Raw genomic sequence first — 16,660 nt, 5'->3', positions numbered from 1 at the left:
AAAGATTTTCTCTTGGCCCGACAGAGGTCTGCACAGCAGCCAGCCATGAGCACACTGAGAGCCCCCGGGGCGGTCACCTATCTTTATACTCAAAGTTCCGCATAGAATATTTACCTCTTTCCTCCAATACCTGTCACTCTTATTGATCAGTGCACTTCTAGTAATAACCAATCCCAAAGTGCCACCACCACCACAGAAGATGGAGGCCAAGAAGAAGAGGAAGAAGGACAGGACACGCCCCAATTCTTCTATCTTACTTCTCTAAACCCCCCTGTACAGAAATCTTAAACCCTGTGTCTTACACTCTAATTAACTTATCTCTTCACTATTTACCCCAGTGAAATCCTCCCATCCTCATACAGGTGTCGTCTCCCGTGCAGGATCAAAGTCCAGCCACCAGACACTCCTGGCAACATCCCAGGACCTCCGAGCCCCCCAAGGGTGGTCTCGGTCACTCTGCACATCAGTCCTGAGGTGCTGAGATCCCACACACAGATACATTTTTAAAGACTTTAATCTGTCTCAATTAGTATTTGAGCCATATCTCACCTGTCAGCTGATGTCTCTGTGCATGCAATGCTCCTGAATTTCTGTCCCCTTTGTCCCTGTGCCCTCCCACGTGTATTTGAGCCATTCCTTTGCTGTTTCATCCCTTGACCTCACTGTGCCCATGACACAGCTGCTGCTGCACTGAGCACAGGCCAAGGCTGCCCTGTGCCCCACATGGCTGTTCCACCCCACTGCACTGCAATGTTCCCCAGGCCATGGTTGGCTGCCCATGGAGCATCCTGGGGGGAAGGCTTTCCTGAATGGCACCTAATGAATAACTGAGACACAGGAGTGACTCACTGGGGAGCCTGGCAGCAGTGCCACACAGTGCCACTCTGCTCTTCTTTCCACAGATTTCAGGGACTGTTGTAATGGAATGGTGTTTCCAGAGTGGCTGGTAGAGAAGAGAGAATTCTGTTTTGCAAAAAATTGATATTTCTTATCTATATTGGTAGCTGTGTCCAGATGACTGGTAGTTTTTAATCATATTACCTGTATATGGAGCACTACAAAGTCACTGAGTTTTCTGACTTTAGGACTCTTCATGTTTTGTAGATGCATAGTTCCATTTATGTAGTTGTATTTAATGAGCTGGCTGAAGTGTCACTCAGTGCTAAAGACAGGAATAATGAAAAACCCCAATCATGGAGGGTTATGCACACCAACAACTTTTCCTAGTCGACTGCCCCTGAGGAGATAATGATGTGGGGAAAGAAATGTTTGTGGAGGCCAGAAGTTTATTACAAGGCAATCTGCCATTTTTATTATGGTTACCATTTGCAATTAAAAATAAGCAGCAGTTAAGATGAACAATTGAATTCTTAGTTTGAATAACCTTGTTTGAGTTGAAGTAAATAGTCAAAAGCAACAGCAGAGGTAAAACCACTTATTTTACTGTGCAAGTCCAGAGTTTGGATTTAAATTGTATTAAGGCTTCACAGTAAGGCTTAGCTTTGTTCATGTTCTTCCTCAGAGTTTTGCTTTGTCCTACAACCACGTGAGCCTCTCATTACTAGAAAGGAACACACAGAATGTTAGATACCTTCTAAAGAAAAGAAAAAAGTTCTTTTTCTTTTCTTCACAGGCCTTATATATTTCAAAAAAAGTTTCTGATTCAATGTCTTGCAGTCTGAGGCAGTTCTTCTGGAGCAAACAGGTTCCAGGTAGGCAACAGGCACAGGAAGAAAATAGCAGTTCAGCTGCTGTGGGATTCACAGCTCTTGAGATATCTGTGGGAATTCTGCTCCTGGAGGAGCTGCAGGCTGGGGGTGACAGCAGAGATGGGCAGGAGAGCAGAGAGCATCTGAAATGGCTGAGGGTGCTGGGGGTTTAGGGAGGATGGACTCTCCCCCCAGTCCTTTTGGCTCTGTTGCTGAAATGGTTGGAACCTGTCAAACAAGACACTGCACAAGGACAACATGGCACTGGGCATGGGAACCTGGCAAGGTTTGGTTATTCAGCTGAATCTACAGAAACAAAGAATTTATCTCCTATCCCACTAAATTTTTTCTTTAATCTCTTATGGATTGAACACTAGCCAGAGATAGCAAGCCAAGACCTTCACTGTTCCCATTTCAGCCCTGTAAAAACATTCAGAAATCATAGAGAGAGAGGATCACAGGTCTTCCCTTTCTCTGTAGTCAGCAGAGTGTTTATAAATTCTACATGTGGACTTTCAGTGTGTATTGGTTACTCTGTTAAGTTTGCACATCAGCACGTTAAGCCAAAATGCTCCTGATTCACACAGGTCTGTCCTGTTAATATCAGCCCTTCTCAATTTTCAGAGCTGCCCAGAGTGGAGTGCTTGAGAAAGAAGCTGGTTGGCAAAATGGGAACCTTGGAAGTGACAGATAGGAAAGCTGACAGTCCATTTGGAGCAACTTGTTAGGCAGAAAAATGGCAAATGTCTTTTTTTTTTCCCTACTTTTTTACAAAAACCTGATTCCCCCTCAAGGTCAGTCAAAGCCTGGTGCAGAAGGTATAATCCTCTGAGACATGATTTGGAGTTGCTGGAATTTTCTTGTTTTTAAAGTTCAGCTTATTGAATTCTTCTGTGATTTCCACGATTGATTTCCCTTTTGTTTCTGGGAGGAACAGGTGGACAATCATCCCTGAAGTGAAAAGTACCACCATAAAGATGAGGAAGCAGAAGTGCTTCAGTCTTTCCTGCAGGGAAGAACAAAGTGAGAAAGAAAGCAAGATTAGCACATCTTTGCTTTAGTCACTTTCTTGGCACATTTTTATATTTGGGTCCCACAATGCCTTTTACACGTTTCAGATCCTGCATTAGTGTATAACTCTGAACTGATGCAGTGTTAGTTTGCTCTCCTCACATTTTGGGCAGACAGAACAATCCTTCCAGGCCTGAGAACCAAGGTCACCAACACTGCCTCAGGCCCAAAAAAGTGTAAACAAAAGGGAATGGGGTGGAGGAAACCAAGAGAATGTGACTTCATTACCTGGAGCTGTAATTGGACAATTAACCTCTGATAGACTGATTAGACAATTAACCTCTGATAGACTGTCATTGTGATATTTCTGAAATAATAATTTCCTTGCCCCAGGATTTTCTCCTGGGAAGATGAGAAGCCTCAGAGAGGACTGAAAACAATAATGATCTGATTGCTGCTCCTGTGTTTGCTGCTTTGGAATGTGGCTTGGACATTGATTACCAACAGGTGAATGTTTGATTGGTTCCATGTGAATTGTTTTAACTTAATGGCCAATCACAGCCAGCTGTGTCAGACTCTGAGTCAGTCATGGGTTTTTATTATTCATTCTTGTTAAGCCTTCTGATGTATCCTTTCTCTTTCTTTAGTATAGCTTTAGTATAGCATTCTATGATGATAATATAATATAATATAATATAATATAATATAATATAATACAATACAATACAATACAATACAATACAATACAATATAATATAATATAATATAATATAATATAATATAATATAATATAATATAATATAATATAATATAATATAATATAATATAATATAATATAATAATCAGCCTTCTGAGAACATGGAGTTAGGTGCTCATCTGTAACCTCATCCTGGGGACCCTCACAAAGACCACAATAGACCAAACTTAAATCTGTCTGAGAATCCTGTGACCATTGCCCACCTTGGGTGTAGCCTCTGTGAGACTTTTGCACTGCCCAAGGTGTATCTTTGAAGGCCTTTAATCAATACCTAATTTATTCTTTTAGCTCTGTCTATCCTCTGTTCCAGGTAGCCAGCCCAAAGCATCACCCAGAGTATTTTGCATTTGATAAGGAATTCTTCCCATTGACCAATATTTCAGTCTGAATGAGTATCTTGGGCAAATCAGGGCCCTTTGGTTGCAGAGTGGGCATGGGAGATGTGAAAAATGCATATTTTATGACTGGCTTTTAGCAAATATTAAAATGAATATTATATGTGTTATGTTAGAAAGTTATGCTGTGTTAATTTTCTTAAGTAGTGTGTTAAATATAGTTTGAGGTTATAACAAAATGTTAAAATAGAAACTATGCTATGTAAGATACTTTTTTAAAGAGAGGAATGAGGTACTCCCACCAAGATAGCAGCCACAGGACACCTAAATTCTTCAGAGAAATAAAATTTATTGCTCCATTATCAGGAGAAATGAACTTCTTCCTGCCTCGCTTGGGCAGGGTGATGCCGTCAGGATTCAGAGAAGTTGACACTGCCCAGACAGAATCCTGTGTTTGAATGGAATTTATGCATCATGGATGAGGTGTATGAATATGCAACAGGCTGTTGCTTTTAAGGGTTAATCCTTTGTTAACGTGGGTCCTTTTTTGGGCTTATTTTGCCCAGAACGAGGTGCCCGGACTGCCCATAACTCTTTGTTTTTATTGTCTCATATTGTCCTAAATCCTAATTGTCCAAAATATTATGACTCTAATTACATTGCTATTTTTATAACCATATTACTATTAAACTTTAAAACTTTTAACCCCAATTGATCGGCGTGTTTCACAGAGGGAGAGCAGGTGCCAAGAGCGCTGCGGGCTGAGCCGGCAGCGCCGCCCTGGCCGCACTCACCACGATGAACGGGAAGGAGGTGCCGATCACAAACACCCCCAGCCAGTTCAGGACGGAGCTGATCACAAAGGCAGGGGGCCTGCAGGACAGCTTGAAAATTTCCACCCTGGTGGAAACCGTGGCGCCACCTGGAAGGGAAGAAAAACAAGAATTGTTTCTCGTTTGATGTGTTTGGAGTCCACATTTGGATTGGGTGTTACACAGTCAGCTGGTAGATGCTGCTATAAGGGACTGCCAGGAGTGCCAGAATTGGCAGTGAGTGTGCTGCTCTTTGTTACAAAAGAAAATGTTTGTGGCATCTAATAAACTGCTAGGCATCAGTTTGTGAAAGTGGTAAAATACTCAAATAAATGTAATAAACTGCTAGGCATCAGTCTGTGAAAGTGGTAAAATACTCAAATAAATGGAATAAACTGCTAGGCATCAGTCTGTGAAAGTGGTAAAATACTCAAATTAATGGAATAAACTGCTAGGCATCAGTTTGTGAAAGTGGTAAAATACTCAAATTAATGGAATAAACTGCTAGGCATCAGTTTGTGAAAGTGGTAAAATGTCACTCATGCACCAGGGTCGGGGCAGGAACAGGCAAGAGGCAGGATCATAACAAAGGCAAAGAAGGTTTTATTCAAAAAAACACACTTTTTTTTAAAAACATAGATTCTATTCTATTGGCTAGCTAACAGAAACATCTTTCTCATGTACTGTCTTTGAGAGGAACAGAAAAATAAAGTAGAAAAACAGCACTTGCAAATTGTTTATAGTCAACAAGTTATCACATCTTTCCAGCTCCCTAAAATTTCTCACAAGCCACTGTGAGAAACACGTGCCATTTCTCTTTCTCTGTCCCATGGCATCCACAGTAAAATACTCAAATAAATTTAATAAACTGCTAGGCATCAGTTTGTGAAAGTGGTAAAATACTCAAATAAATGGAATAAACTGCTAGACATCAATTAATGGAAGTGGTAAAATACACAAATGAATTTCATAAGCTGCTAGGCATCAATTTATGAAAGTGGTAAAGTACTCAAATAAATTTAATAAACTGCTAGGCATCAGTTAGTGAAAGTGGTAAAATACTCAAATAAATGTAATAAACTGCTGGGCACTAGTTTATGAAAGTGGTAAAATACTCAAATTTTTGGGGACATCCAAGAATTAAGTAGTTGACACTTGAGAAAGCCTGACATCATCTCATGAAAGAAGATGTATCAGGATAGAATGACAATTATTATTGGTAAAATGAATTTTCTGTGTGATTCTGCTGGATTGCCAATGAGTAAGCTTCCCAGATTCACTTCCTGGGCATTTCAGTTTGTTTTGAAGTCATAGGATTTCAACTGTTTTGAGTTAGGAAAATAACTCAACCCTGCCATATGGGAAGGCAAATATTTAAAAAATTATTAGCCTTTATAAAATAAAATTTAATGAGTAGCAGACAATAAATTCTAGGAAAAAAATTATTCCAAAGTAGGTCTTCTGCACTGCTGTCTGTGTGGGATAAGATATAACATTACACAACACTGAATTTAAAAGAACTCTTGCTTTTCTTCTTCTCTTTTTTCCCCCCTAGCATTAAAAAAAAAATCTTTTACCCATCTGCTTTTGCTCTATTTTTTCTGTATTTTTCCAGTGTTGTCCTTTCCTCTTTTTAGCAAAACTCAAACCTGAATTTTGAATTTTATGTCCAATGAATAATTGGACCCACAATGTTTAAATGCAGTTTAAATGACTGCAAGATTATGTTAAATGAATTTACTTATGCTAAATATTCTGCAATATAAGGCAGTATCTCCTAACCCTATCAATAAGCTCACATGACTCAATTCCTTTATTTCCTTTGACTGAGAACTTACCTGGCCCAACAGCAAAGACAACTGTAAACAGGATAATGAGTGCAAGGCTGCAGTATGGCATCCAGAAGTACCAGTCCTGGGGAAAAAAAACCATAACAAACTTCTGGTTAAAAACTGTTACCAGCCCTAGGTGAGGAATGCTCCTGCTTTTCCAACACTGTCACCTCAAAAAATAAATATTAAGTGTGTGGGCACTGAGAGCTGTGAGTGCTTCACTCTGTGGGTGGAGCAGCTGAGATCTCTGTCAGGTGAGCAGACAGGGCAGAGCAGCTGCAAAGCCAGGGAGGCTTCCATTAAATGAAATCTGAAGAGTTCTTTTGCACCCTGCCCTTTCTTTTTGATGTCATAGTTCTTCCTCTGATCCTTAGGGACATGAGAAGGACAAATCAGATATTTCTTAATTTTGTTCAGTTATGGATTTTAAAACTGGTGCTGAAAAGCAATTTTTATAGATCTTAGTCAAGGAGAAATGACACTCAATGCTTTAGGTAAAGAAGATTTCTCTCTCCTATGTTGGAGAGCTTTCATGAGTGAAACAAAAGCAGAAGTCTGCTGCCACCTTGCTTCCAGGTCAGTTCTGCAGTGTATCTGCAGAGCAGCTCTGGATGAGTACTGGTAACACAGATTTGCTTCTGAAAGAGCCACAGAGGTGTCACTGTTTGAGGTGAACTGGTCTCCAGTCTATGAACAGACAGTGCCTTCCCACAATTATCTGCAGCAAAGTTCACTTTCCAATGAACTGATGCCAAAGCTCTGGGGTTTTGCTGTTACTTGTTAAAACCAGCATGAACAGAAAGGGCCATTTTCCTACAAGTGCCTTGTGGTGTGTGCTGGCTGCTCTTTGGTGTTTGCAGTCTGATAAATCAGGAACCAGTGTCCCAGTGGTTTTTGTGTTCCTTGCTAAGGTCATGGGACCATGTTGAAAGGAAGGCAGGGGTGCAAGAGACTCTGGCTAAGAGAGAGTTTAATTCTACATAGAGGTAAGCTTGATCTAAGCCTCACTGTCCTTTCTCAGTAGTGTGGTCCTGCCAGTGAGCTTCAGATCAGAAATAGAATAGAGCAATCTGCTGTGAGCAGAATTTCCTTACCTGCAGGGACAGAGTCACAGTGATAGCAGCTAGCAGTGAACCCATGATCCAGTAGCCTCCTCTGATGAGTGCTTTCCTGCCCAGCCTCTCAATGATGGAGCTCTGAAGGACAAAAATCCCATCAGTGTCAGTGCCAGAGAGCAAAATGTGCCCCTCTCCCCTGGTAATGGGACTTACACAGACTACAGCAGCCACGAGTTCAGAGAGCCCAATGGAGAGGGTCATGTAGGAGGCCATTTTTTCATCAAAGCCCGCTGCCTGGAGGACTTCAAAAGTGTAAAAATAAATCTGGAAAAAAGAAATCCATCAGTAAGAGAAGAAAATAATGGATTTCTTATCCAAAGTTGTGTGACACTACCCTAGATATGAGCTGCTGATCAGGGAGCATGCAGCTCAGCTTTGGAGTGAGTTGGAATTCTGTACTCTTTTTGGTAGTATTCACTCTATCAGCAGACAAAAATATTATAAAGCATTATATAATTAATTTACTAATGAATTTAATAAAGGATAAAATGCTGGGATAATTGGATCTCCAGCTACTACAATGCAATCAGATTTGCAGACTCCTGATCTAGGTGCTTTCAGAAACAGCCAGCTATATCTTGTTATCAGAACCCATCCAAAACCATCAGTGTAGGACATTCCCAGGAAAGAGGAGCGTGGGTTATGGAGTCATGAGGGGTTAAACCAAACATCTTCTCAAGTATCTCTGCTGGTGTTTGGGGATATGCTGAGGGATAAAGATTCCAGTTTAAGCTGTGTTAGATTCAGCTGTGTGTTTCCTTTACAGATGCTGCTGCAGCATGGTGTTAGAGGCAGCAGGGTCATGCAAAGCTGTGACTTTGGCAGGACCCCAGAACAGCAGTGCAGTGAGGAAGAGCAGAGCTGCAGGAGCTGCAGAACAGGCAGCATGCTTGCTGTTAGCTTTAGGGGCAGAGTGAGCAGCCTGCCATCCCCACATCTCAGGGGACAAATAGCAGCAGTTGCAGTGAGCAATCACATAAAACTACAGATCTGGCCAGCAGAGTGGGCTCATTCCCAAGAGTGAGCTCTGCAGTGGCTCCCAAAGGTGGCTGCTCAGGGAGCCTGACTCAGAGCCAGGGAACTCCAGCAAGGACGAGAGCTGGCCACAGGGATGTCACACACAGAGCCCAGCCCAGCTCTGTGGCTGCTGCTGAACTGCAGAAGGGCTGGCACACAGCAAGGTTTGGGCTGAGAAGCCTGAGAAAAATGGAGGCAGCTCCTGTGAGCTGTGATATCTTGGGGCTTGGAGGGGAAATGCACTCAACTGCATTGATGCCACAGAGCTGAATTGTGGCGGTCAGGGTAACTATCATGTACAGCTGCCAACGGAAAGCTGGTTCTCTCACTAGTTCCAGGACACTCAAGATCTTGGTGTTTTTCATTGTTGCTTTCTCTTTCATGATGTCATCAATCTCTGCTTGGTGTTGGCCTTCACCCCAAAGCTGCCTTATGGCTGTGGAGAAGGAGAGCGAGACCTGCCATGTTAATTCATCTCTGCTTTTTCCCTAAGGTTCCTGAGCAGTGAGACAAGAGTCTGGCAGCCCAGTGCAGGGCTGGGGCTGTGCTGAGATGTCTTACAGAATGTTCCAGAGCCCTTACAGGGTGTTCCAGAGCCCTGATCCCCTCCTGCTCAGTGGGCCCTAGTGGGGTGCACAGGGGCTCCCTCCCTGCCCATGGGGCCACTGTTCTGCCTTCCTCCTTCTCTCAGGGTGTGAGCAACCAATACCCAGAGCTAAGGCTTGCCCTGCAGAGCCCTGCAGTGCAAGCAGCTATTTTTCAATTATTATTTAGCATTAATCATCAGGCTGACAGTGCAGGTGGTGTCAGACAAATGTGAAAGGTTTTGTACCACAGAGCTGCAGAGGGAAGAAGTTTTGTGCTCTATGTGGAGACTACAACAATAATGGACTCAGTAGGTGTTCACAGAGCTCTGTGGGAAATGAGCAGGGAGAAACTTTGTCCTGTTTATTTCTTTCCATATGGGGAAAGCAAGCATCACAAAACGATTCTAAGTGAGGAACAGGAACCTGAAGCCCTCAATTACCTTTTTTGCAGGCTTCCTGGTCTCCTTTCTGCATGAGGAGGTAGGGTGGGGACTCTGGGAAGAAGGGAAGAGCGAGCAGCTGCACCAGGGCTGGGAGGCCACAGGAGGCCATCAGCAGGGGCCACCGTGCCTGGCTGCCCAGCAGCTCCCTGGCAGGGACAAAATGTGGGTTAGAGTTCATTGCATCTGCTCTGAGGAGACAAAGGAAGGGATGGAAAAGCAGAGGGAGGAGCAAAAGGTGAAAAGGATCCAGAAATGAATTGTGTGGGTAATCAATTGCATGATACCTTTGGCCTGAAATTTGCCCTATGGCTTTTCCCAACGTCCAAAAGAAGGAGGAAGTCGAGTTTGCAAATCCACGGAGCTTCCTGGGGGAAATTTCTCCAACATATTGGTGATGTAGAGGAACACAAAGACCTTGAGGTGAGGAGGGAGTTATGGGAGAGAAGAAAAAAGACAAAACCATTGGAAATCCAGTTATATCCACTGGGTGTAAATAATTAAGTATTACAGAATACAGCTGCGTCTGGCACATAACTCACACCTGAGACTTTCAGAACTAGATTTTTTAAACTATTTCTAATAAAGTATTGGTCCTCTTTGCAGAATGCGGTTTCCTGACCTTAAGAAATGTACAGTTCTCCCTTTGAAGTGCAGGTGTAGCCTCATCATAAGCTCTCCTGTGAGCCTTAGCATGTTTTAAAGAACACTGGGTATGCAAGTGCTGAATAATTAAACACTTTTCAGCAGTATTTAATATGCTTGTAGTTAACCCACATAATCTCAGCCTTTTCTGACATAATGCTTTTGAAGAGCTGTATGACAGACTCATGGCAAATTATCACAAATAGTGCTACAGTCAATGTTGATTTGTATGTGATTTAGGTGGAGACATGAGCACTTATTTTCTTCTATCCAGAAATAATTTTTATGATTTCAGGCAGAGTTGATATTTCCAGTTAAATTTATTAACTCAGACATGCTAAATACTAATCTGGGAACAGAACCTTTTTCCTGATATGGTGGTCACAGCCCCTTTTATCTGTTTCAAATGCAACATGTTCTTCTCTTGGCTGTATGTGATGGCAAAGCAATCTCTTTTGATTGCAATCTCTTTAACAAAAATCAGGTTTTTTAATGGGATATGATATAGATTCTAGAACAGAGCAAGGCCCCTGTTGGTAAGCTGTTCTCAAATTACAATCGTAGCCCTTCAACACATCTCTTTGTCAGAGAAGCAATGTACAAAATCTGGTTATTTGAAAAATACACATGAACTTCTAAGTGAACTCTTGAATAAGCTAAAAGAGGCATCCCTGTGAATATGCAAACAATAGAAAGGCAAGTTTTGTGTAGGGAAAAATACAAAAAAATACTGATAGCAGAACAGGATGGTTTTACTGCCTGTAGTTTACTTGCCAGGAGTGATTTTGCTTTATTAAGCCCAGATCTTTGTACTAACCCCAAGGACTTACTGCTTGGAATACTCCTCCTTGAGAATACTACCTTTAAACTGTATGATTATCAGTACTGCTAGATAAATTTAAGAAAATGCTATACACATTTTTCTTGAGAAAATTCCTTTTTTCATGAGGTATCAAAACATTTCTGACATCTCTGAATATTCATACACTTGGCAAAGTTGAACTTCATTTTTAGTGAAATTGATAATAATTATGCTCTTTATTGCAGAGCATTATAGAAAATCTTCTTACAAAAGATCACTGACTTCCACATTTTGTTTTCTTAGTGGAGGCTTATTACTGACTTTGAAAAAAGATGTAAAATGATGTGAGATTCAGCTGACCTGTGGGAGAAGTCACTCACCTGCACTCACTCCACACATGAAGCGTCCAATTAGAATCATCTCAAAGGACTGGGATATTTTACTGCAGCCCATGATGGAGGCTGCCACTATCATCAGCACGTTGTTGCACAAGAGACATTTCTTTCTGTAAGGGCAAGAAAATAAAAAGATTTTTTGTGGCTCAGAAGGGAAATAGCACTTAATGCCTCAGAAGGGAAATAGCATTTAATGCCATGCAGGAAGTCTTGGCTGAAGTTGTCTTGATGGATTTTTGGAATTACAAATGTGTGGTCCAGGACAAAATGAGCACTTTGGATTCATGGTGTGCCCTGGCACGTGGCTGCACCTGGGGGTTTGGGAACACTTCTGGGGTGTATAGCAGGGAAAACTCTGAAAGTTTTCTGCACTTGGACATCCCCTGTGAAACACATTATTGCAGCACCAACAGGGATCTCAGTGCTTCTGTGCTTTTAGTAGCCCTTTCCAGACCCCATTCTGACTTCAGCCAGGAGCTGCCTTTCCCCATTGCTGGGATGAACCCAGGCATGGCTCCAGGACATGGGCAGGAAGCAGGAGAATCAGCTGCCACCACAGCTGAGCTGGCTGAATCTCTTATTTATATCACTGAGCCTAAAATCTGTCTCATTTATAACCCCAACCATCATTTCCTTAAGCTAAGATTCAGCTGACACATTGCCTCTGACCATACATACTTGCCAAATTTGACAGTGAGGTATCTGCTGCCTGAGGAGCCCAGGAGCCCTCCTATGCCAAAGATGGAGACAGTGAAGGACCACAGGAACAGGAGGTTGTCCTGCTGGATGGGGTGGCCATAGCGCTCCAGCCACGTCTCATTAATGAAAGCCTTAACGTGCTGAGACAGAAAATAAAATCATTAACAATGCCTGTGACAGCAGGGCAGGGATTTTATCATATTTACAAAATAATTTGGTTGCTTTAGCTGAAGTTACTTTTTCTCATAAGCTTTAGAAGTGTGCATTAGCTATCAGACATAGTATAATAGAGTGCTATGCTCATACTGCCATTAAAGTTCAATCTTTGGGATTTTTATCCTTGAAATCTGAGGAAGCAAGGCATGGACTGGTACTAAAGAATAGTGCAAACAGTACTACACAGTTCTGCAAATGAGTTATGGGTTTTCTCTCACATACCTGCCAAGAATGCTACATTACACAGAGCCTGTTCAGTGCAATTCCTAAATACTTTTTCACTCAGAACTTAGTGCTCTGAAGCCAGAAAATAATGCTTTTCCATTAAGGTGATGTGTACAAAATAATGATGTCTTCCCTCTAGACTTCAGTGCCCTTAGTGTGATCAGTGGAGAGAAGCAGACTTTTCCTAGAATGTGGCTCACTTGTTCTCTTTTTCTGTGAGGATGGATAACCATAAAAATATAAACTGAAACCATGAAGAAGGCAAGTGTGCTGTGAGATTTTAGGGGAGACAGATGCCACCCTAGTTAGTGTGTGTCTTCTGAGGAACACTTCTATTAACAACTTGCATATCTCTCTTTTCTTCTGTTTGCAACACTTTGACATGCCCTGCTCCTCATGACAGCATAGCAAATGGGAAATGGTGGCATAAGTCTGCTAGCTCACTGGAGTTATTCCAGCAAATTACTTGACTCAGGGCTATTTAAAGAAAAAATAATGAGATTTTAGTATGATTAAATCCCTTAGCCTTGCAAGTGTAACTTAAGTATGTATTATAATCCAGTGGACAATGTGGGTTACAATACCAGACAGCATCAGAATTTAGGAAAAAAGTTAGGGCATTATTAACTAATATGACATTATTTTGTCCGTGTCTTACCAAGAGTTGATTTGTCATACAAAATCCTAGCCTTTTCTAAAGGCCAGGTGTTTTTTAAACTGTGGTCAAACACTTTCTGAATGCCAGAGCAGCAGCCTCAGGCAGCAGTGGAGACCCAGTGCCAGGTGCAGCTTTGCCTACCTGAGACATGTAGGTGATGGTGGAAATCTGAAAGCCAATTTGGAATGTGCCACCAATGCCCAGGACTGTGATCATTCGAAAGAGCCCCTGGTACTGAACCTGCAGAGGTAGAACAAAATCTTCTTAAGGTTGTAGCCACATCAGGCTGTTCTCAAAATCATTCTCCAGAAACATCTCGTTTGTTCAGGGGATTTTCAGGTGGCAATATTCTCTCTGCTTGCCCTAGTGTGGGATGTACATCCTCCTGTGCTTTCCCTCCCTCCAGCTCAAGGAAGTGCAGCTTCCACAAACACCCTTGTGAAGGCACCATGGCTTCTAGATCCTGTTCCCTGCCTCTCAAAACCTCTGCTACCATGGCTCGCACTAAATAATTAGGTGTATTTTAAAAACACTTTTTCTTGCCAGGTTAGCAAAGCAAATTATATTTCTAGATAAGCAAGTATTTTTCAGTCCAGGAAAACATTTAGGACACAATGTAACAGTGTTCACAGGGGTCTGAGGATGAGGGAAGAGACCAGGATCTGACTCCATGTTTCAGAAGGCTGATTTATTATTTTATGATATATATTATATTAAAACTCTACTAAAAGAATAGAAGAAAGGATTTCATCAGAAGGCTGGCTAAGAATAGAAAACAAGGAATGAATAACAAAGGCTTGTGGCTCGGGCAGAGAGTCTGAGCCAGCTGACTGTGATTGGCCATTAATTAGAAACAACCACATGAGACCAATCACAGATCTACTTGCTGCATTCCACAGTCACAAATAACCATTGTTTACATTTTGTTCTTGAAGCTTTTCAGCTTCTCAAGAGGAAAAATCCTAAAAAAAAGGATTTTTTCATAAAAGATGTCTGTGACAACACATTAATATATGGATAAAGATGGATAGCAGAGCATATGAAATGCTCTAATACCTCAAAATAGTGGACAGAACCACTTCCAAGATGTTTGCAGTAAACAGGAGCCTTGTTCTTACCAAGACACCAATTTTATTTCCTTTGAAGCCCCAGTAGCACACAAAAATGTCCCAGATGTGAATACCCCAGCAAGTACTCACCAGGTTTGAAAGGAAACCAGTCATCTCTGCCTGAGGGCTGGCTGTCCAGCTTGTGGTGTGGCTTTGTCATCACAGGCTTGTGTCTCTCTGTCTCCTGCCTGCTGCTCCAGCACTGGGCATTTGGCTTCAGGGATCAGAGTTAAATTTTCACTGTTTCATCTTCACTCACTTATATTTACTTCAGCTGGCCAAAGTTAACACTGCCAGATTAAGTATTTCAGGAAATAATTACATCTAGTCCAGTCTTGAGGGGGAAAGTATCAAAGCAGAGAAAATTAGCATCTGGGGACCAGTGAGGGCTTTGGGAAGGGAAACAAGAAGAGCTCAGGCAAAACAGTCCAAACAGTTTTCCAGGAACAGTAAAATGCTTTATTCTATGGTATAGACTCATATCTGCCATAATCTGCAAAAAACAAAAAGCAGCTGGTACAAGGTTTAGTAACTGTTATTTACTAGTAAGTAAAGTATGTAATTCTTTGGTAAAGTAAAAATGATAATTAGAAGACAAATAGGCAAATTTCAGAGGCTGATTTTGCTGTTCTGGCCTTATGAATCAGTTAGACTGTGCTGAGGAAGGGTATTTGTTGTCTGGGTTTTATGGAGATGTTTGATGACCAGGTGTGGTGACAAAGCAGTAAGACTCATGAAAATTGTCAGAAAAGATAAATATGCCCTAACAAATTGGGATAGGACCACCAGGATCTCCCTCCCTCAGGTTCCAGCTTTGACACAGAATGGCTCCAAAATCAGTGTTGCAGGTGACAAATCCCCTTTGACTGCCAGAGGCTCCTTTCCTGTGAGGCAAAGCTCCAGCTGCAGCTCTGTGCAACTCCCACTGGGAAAAAAGAGCTTGGTGAGCCTGGGGCTTTCCTGCCTGGTTGATGCCCTGTGCCATTCTTGCCCTCAAAGCCTTTGCTCATTCTCCTCATGCCAGGGCTCTGTCCTGGGGCACTGGGGTTACACTGGGGCCCCCAGGAAATGCTCAAGCTCACCCTCAGGACTTGTAAAGTCAGTTTATAAAACACAGAATGTAATTATTTACAGAGGGGTTCACTGTAAATCCTCTGAGTCTAAATAAAGGAGAAAAACGCATGTTAATATTAAAACCTTGGTTACTTGATGACTCCAAGTATTGTCTGTATAACTGCATGGCAAATGCTGTTTATCCTGGCTGGCAGCAGTGTTCAGAATGATTTGGCATTTTTTGTATTTTCTCTTGAACACTGACATTGCAATTACCTGCATATCTCTTGGCTATTGTTTCAAAATGGCAGTGTTTCCTTTTCATGATGTGTTTTTTCTCAAATTGTAGTGGGCAGTAGGGAGGATATGTCATAAGAATTCACCCCTTGAAAATCATTACTGAGGACCTCAAATAGCAGCAAATCCCACCAGCTCACAGTGAGAAATGTCTCTTACATTTTGAGGGATTTCTGGTGATTCTGAGCCATGGTGCTATTTCACCTTATTAGCACTTTTAGGAGAATTTAATTCTAGGAGATTCCTTCTTGGATTTTTGTGAAATCAATGAAATGGACCATTTCTGTTGGAAATGTCACCTATATTCTTGAGAAAGCTGCTACACTGGAAGTTGTGCAGGATTTCATGTTTATAGAATTATTTCTGAGTTCAGGCGATCTTGTCTGACTGTTCACAGGGTCTTAGGATGAGGGAAGTGATGAGGATCTGACTCCATGTTTCAGAAGGCTTGATTTATTATTTTATGATATATATTATATTGAAACTATACTAAAAGAACAGAAAAAAATTTTTATCAGAAAGCTAGCTAAGAATGGAAAAAAAAAAAGGATGATAACAAAAGCTTGTGGCTCAGACAGAGAGTCCAAGCCAGCTGACTGTGATTGGCCATTAATTAGAAACAACCACATGAGACCAATCATAGATGCACCTGTTGCATTCCACAGCAGCAGATAATCAATATTTACATTTTGTCCTTGAGTCTTCTCAGCTTCTCAAGAGGAAAAATCTTAAAGACTTTTCATAAAAGATGTCTGTGACAATCTTGTAATTATTTTTTTTAACAGAGCTGTAAGAAATGCTTGCTGTGAGATGGACAAACACACAAACCCCCCCTCCATGAGGTGTGTCAAACAAACAGTTTTGTGTAAAAGCTGAAAATCAGGCTTGGTTCTAAGGCAGCTTGAGGCACACTGGACTCGTTGTGGATGGCTGAAGCCATCTG

At 41.7% G+C, this 16,660-nt stretch overlaps 1 protein-coding gene across 1 annotated transcript; it reads right to left on the bottom strand.

Moving 5' to 3' along the window:
* Positions 1–1,285: 1,285 nt before the first annotated feature.
* LOC134427194 (solute carrier family 2, facilitated glucose transporter member 11-like) lies at positions 1,286–14,616 on the bottom strand. The gene is made up of 12 exons (XM_063172815.1): positions 14,458–14,616; positions 13,400–13,498; positions 12,139–12,299; positions 11,446–11,570; positions 9,906–10,035; positions 9,619–9,767; positions 8,840–9,027; positions 7,728–7,838; positions 7,551–7,652; positions 6,463–6,538; positions 4,607–4,734; positions 1,286–2,715 (listed from the first exon to the last, which is right to left on the bottom strand). The coding sequence occupies exons 1-12, from the start codon at positions 14,479–14,481 to the stop codon at positions 2,509–2,511; spliced, it is 1,500 nt and encodes a 499-aa protein (XP_063028885.1). The 5' UTR covers positions 14,482–14,616; the 3' UTR covers positions 1,286–2,508.
* Positions 14,617–16,660: the final 2,044 nt, after the last annotated feature.

The sequence above is a fragment of the Melospiza melodia genome, chromosome 20, assembly GCF_035770615.1.
Source record: "Melospiza melodia melodia isolate bMelMel2 chromosome 20, bMelMel2.pri, whole genome shotgun sequence".
Lineage (NCBI taxonomy): Eukaryota > Metazoa > Chordata > Aves > Passeriformes > Passerellidae > Melospiza > Melospiza melodia.
Note: the sequence above shows the minus strand (reverse complement) of the source record. Positions and strands in the feature narration are given on the sequence as shown.

Excerpts from the sequence above, each read along its gene's own strand:
- LOC134427194 (XM_063172815.1), bottom strand. The coding sequence starts at position 14,481 with ATGACTGGTTTCCTTTCAAACCTG. Across the intron at positions 11,571-12,138 it reads CTCACTGTCAAATTTGGCAA|AAAGAAATGTCTCTTGTGCA; the intron begins GTATGTATGGTC and ends TTGCCCTTACAG. Across the intron at positions 7,653-7,727 it reads TCGTGGCTGCTGTAGTCTGT|AGCTCCATCATTGAGAGGCT; the intron begins GTAAGTCCCATT and ends TTTGTCCTTCAG.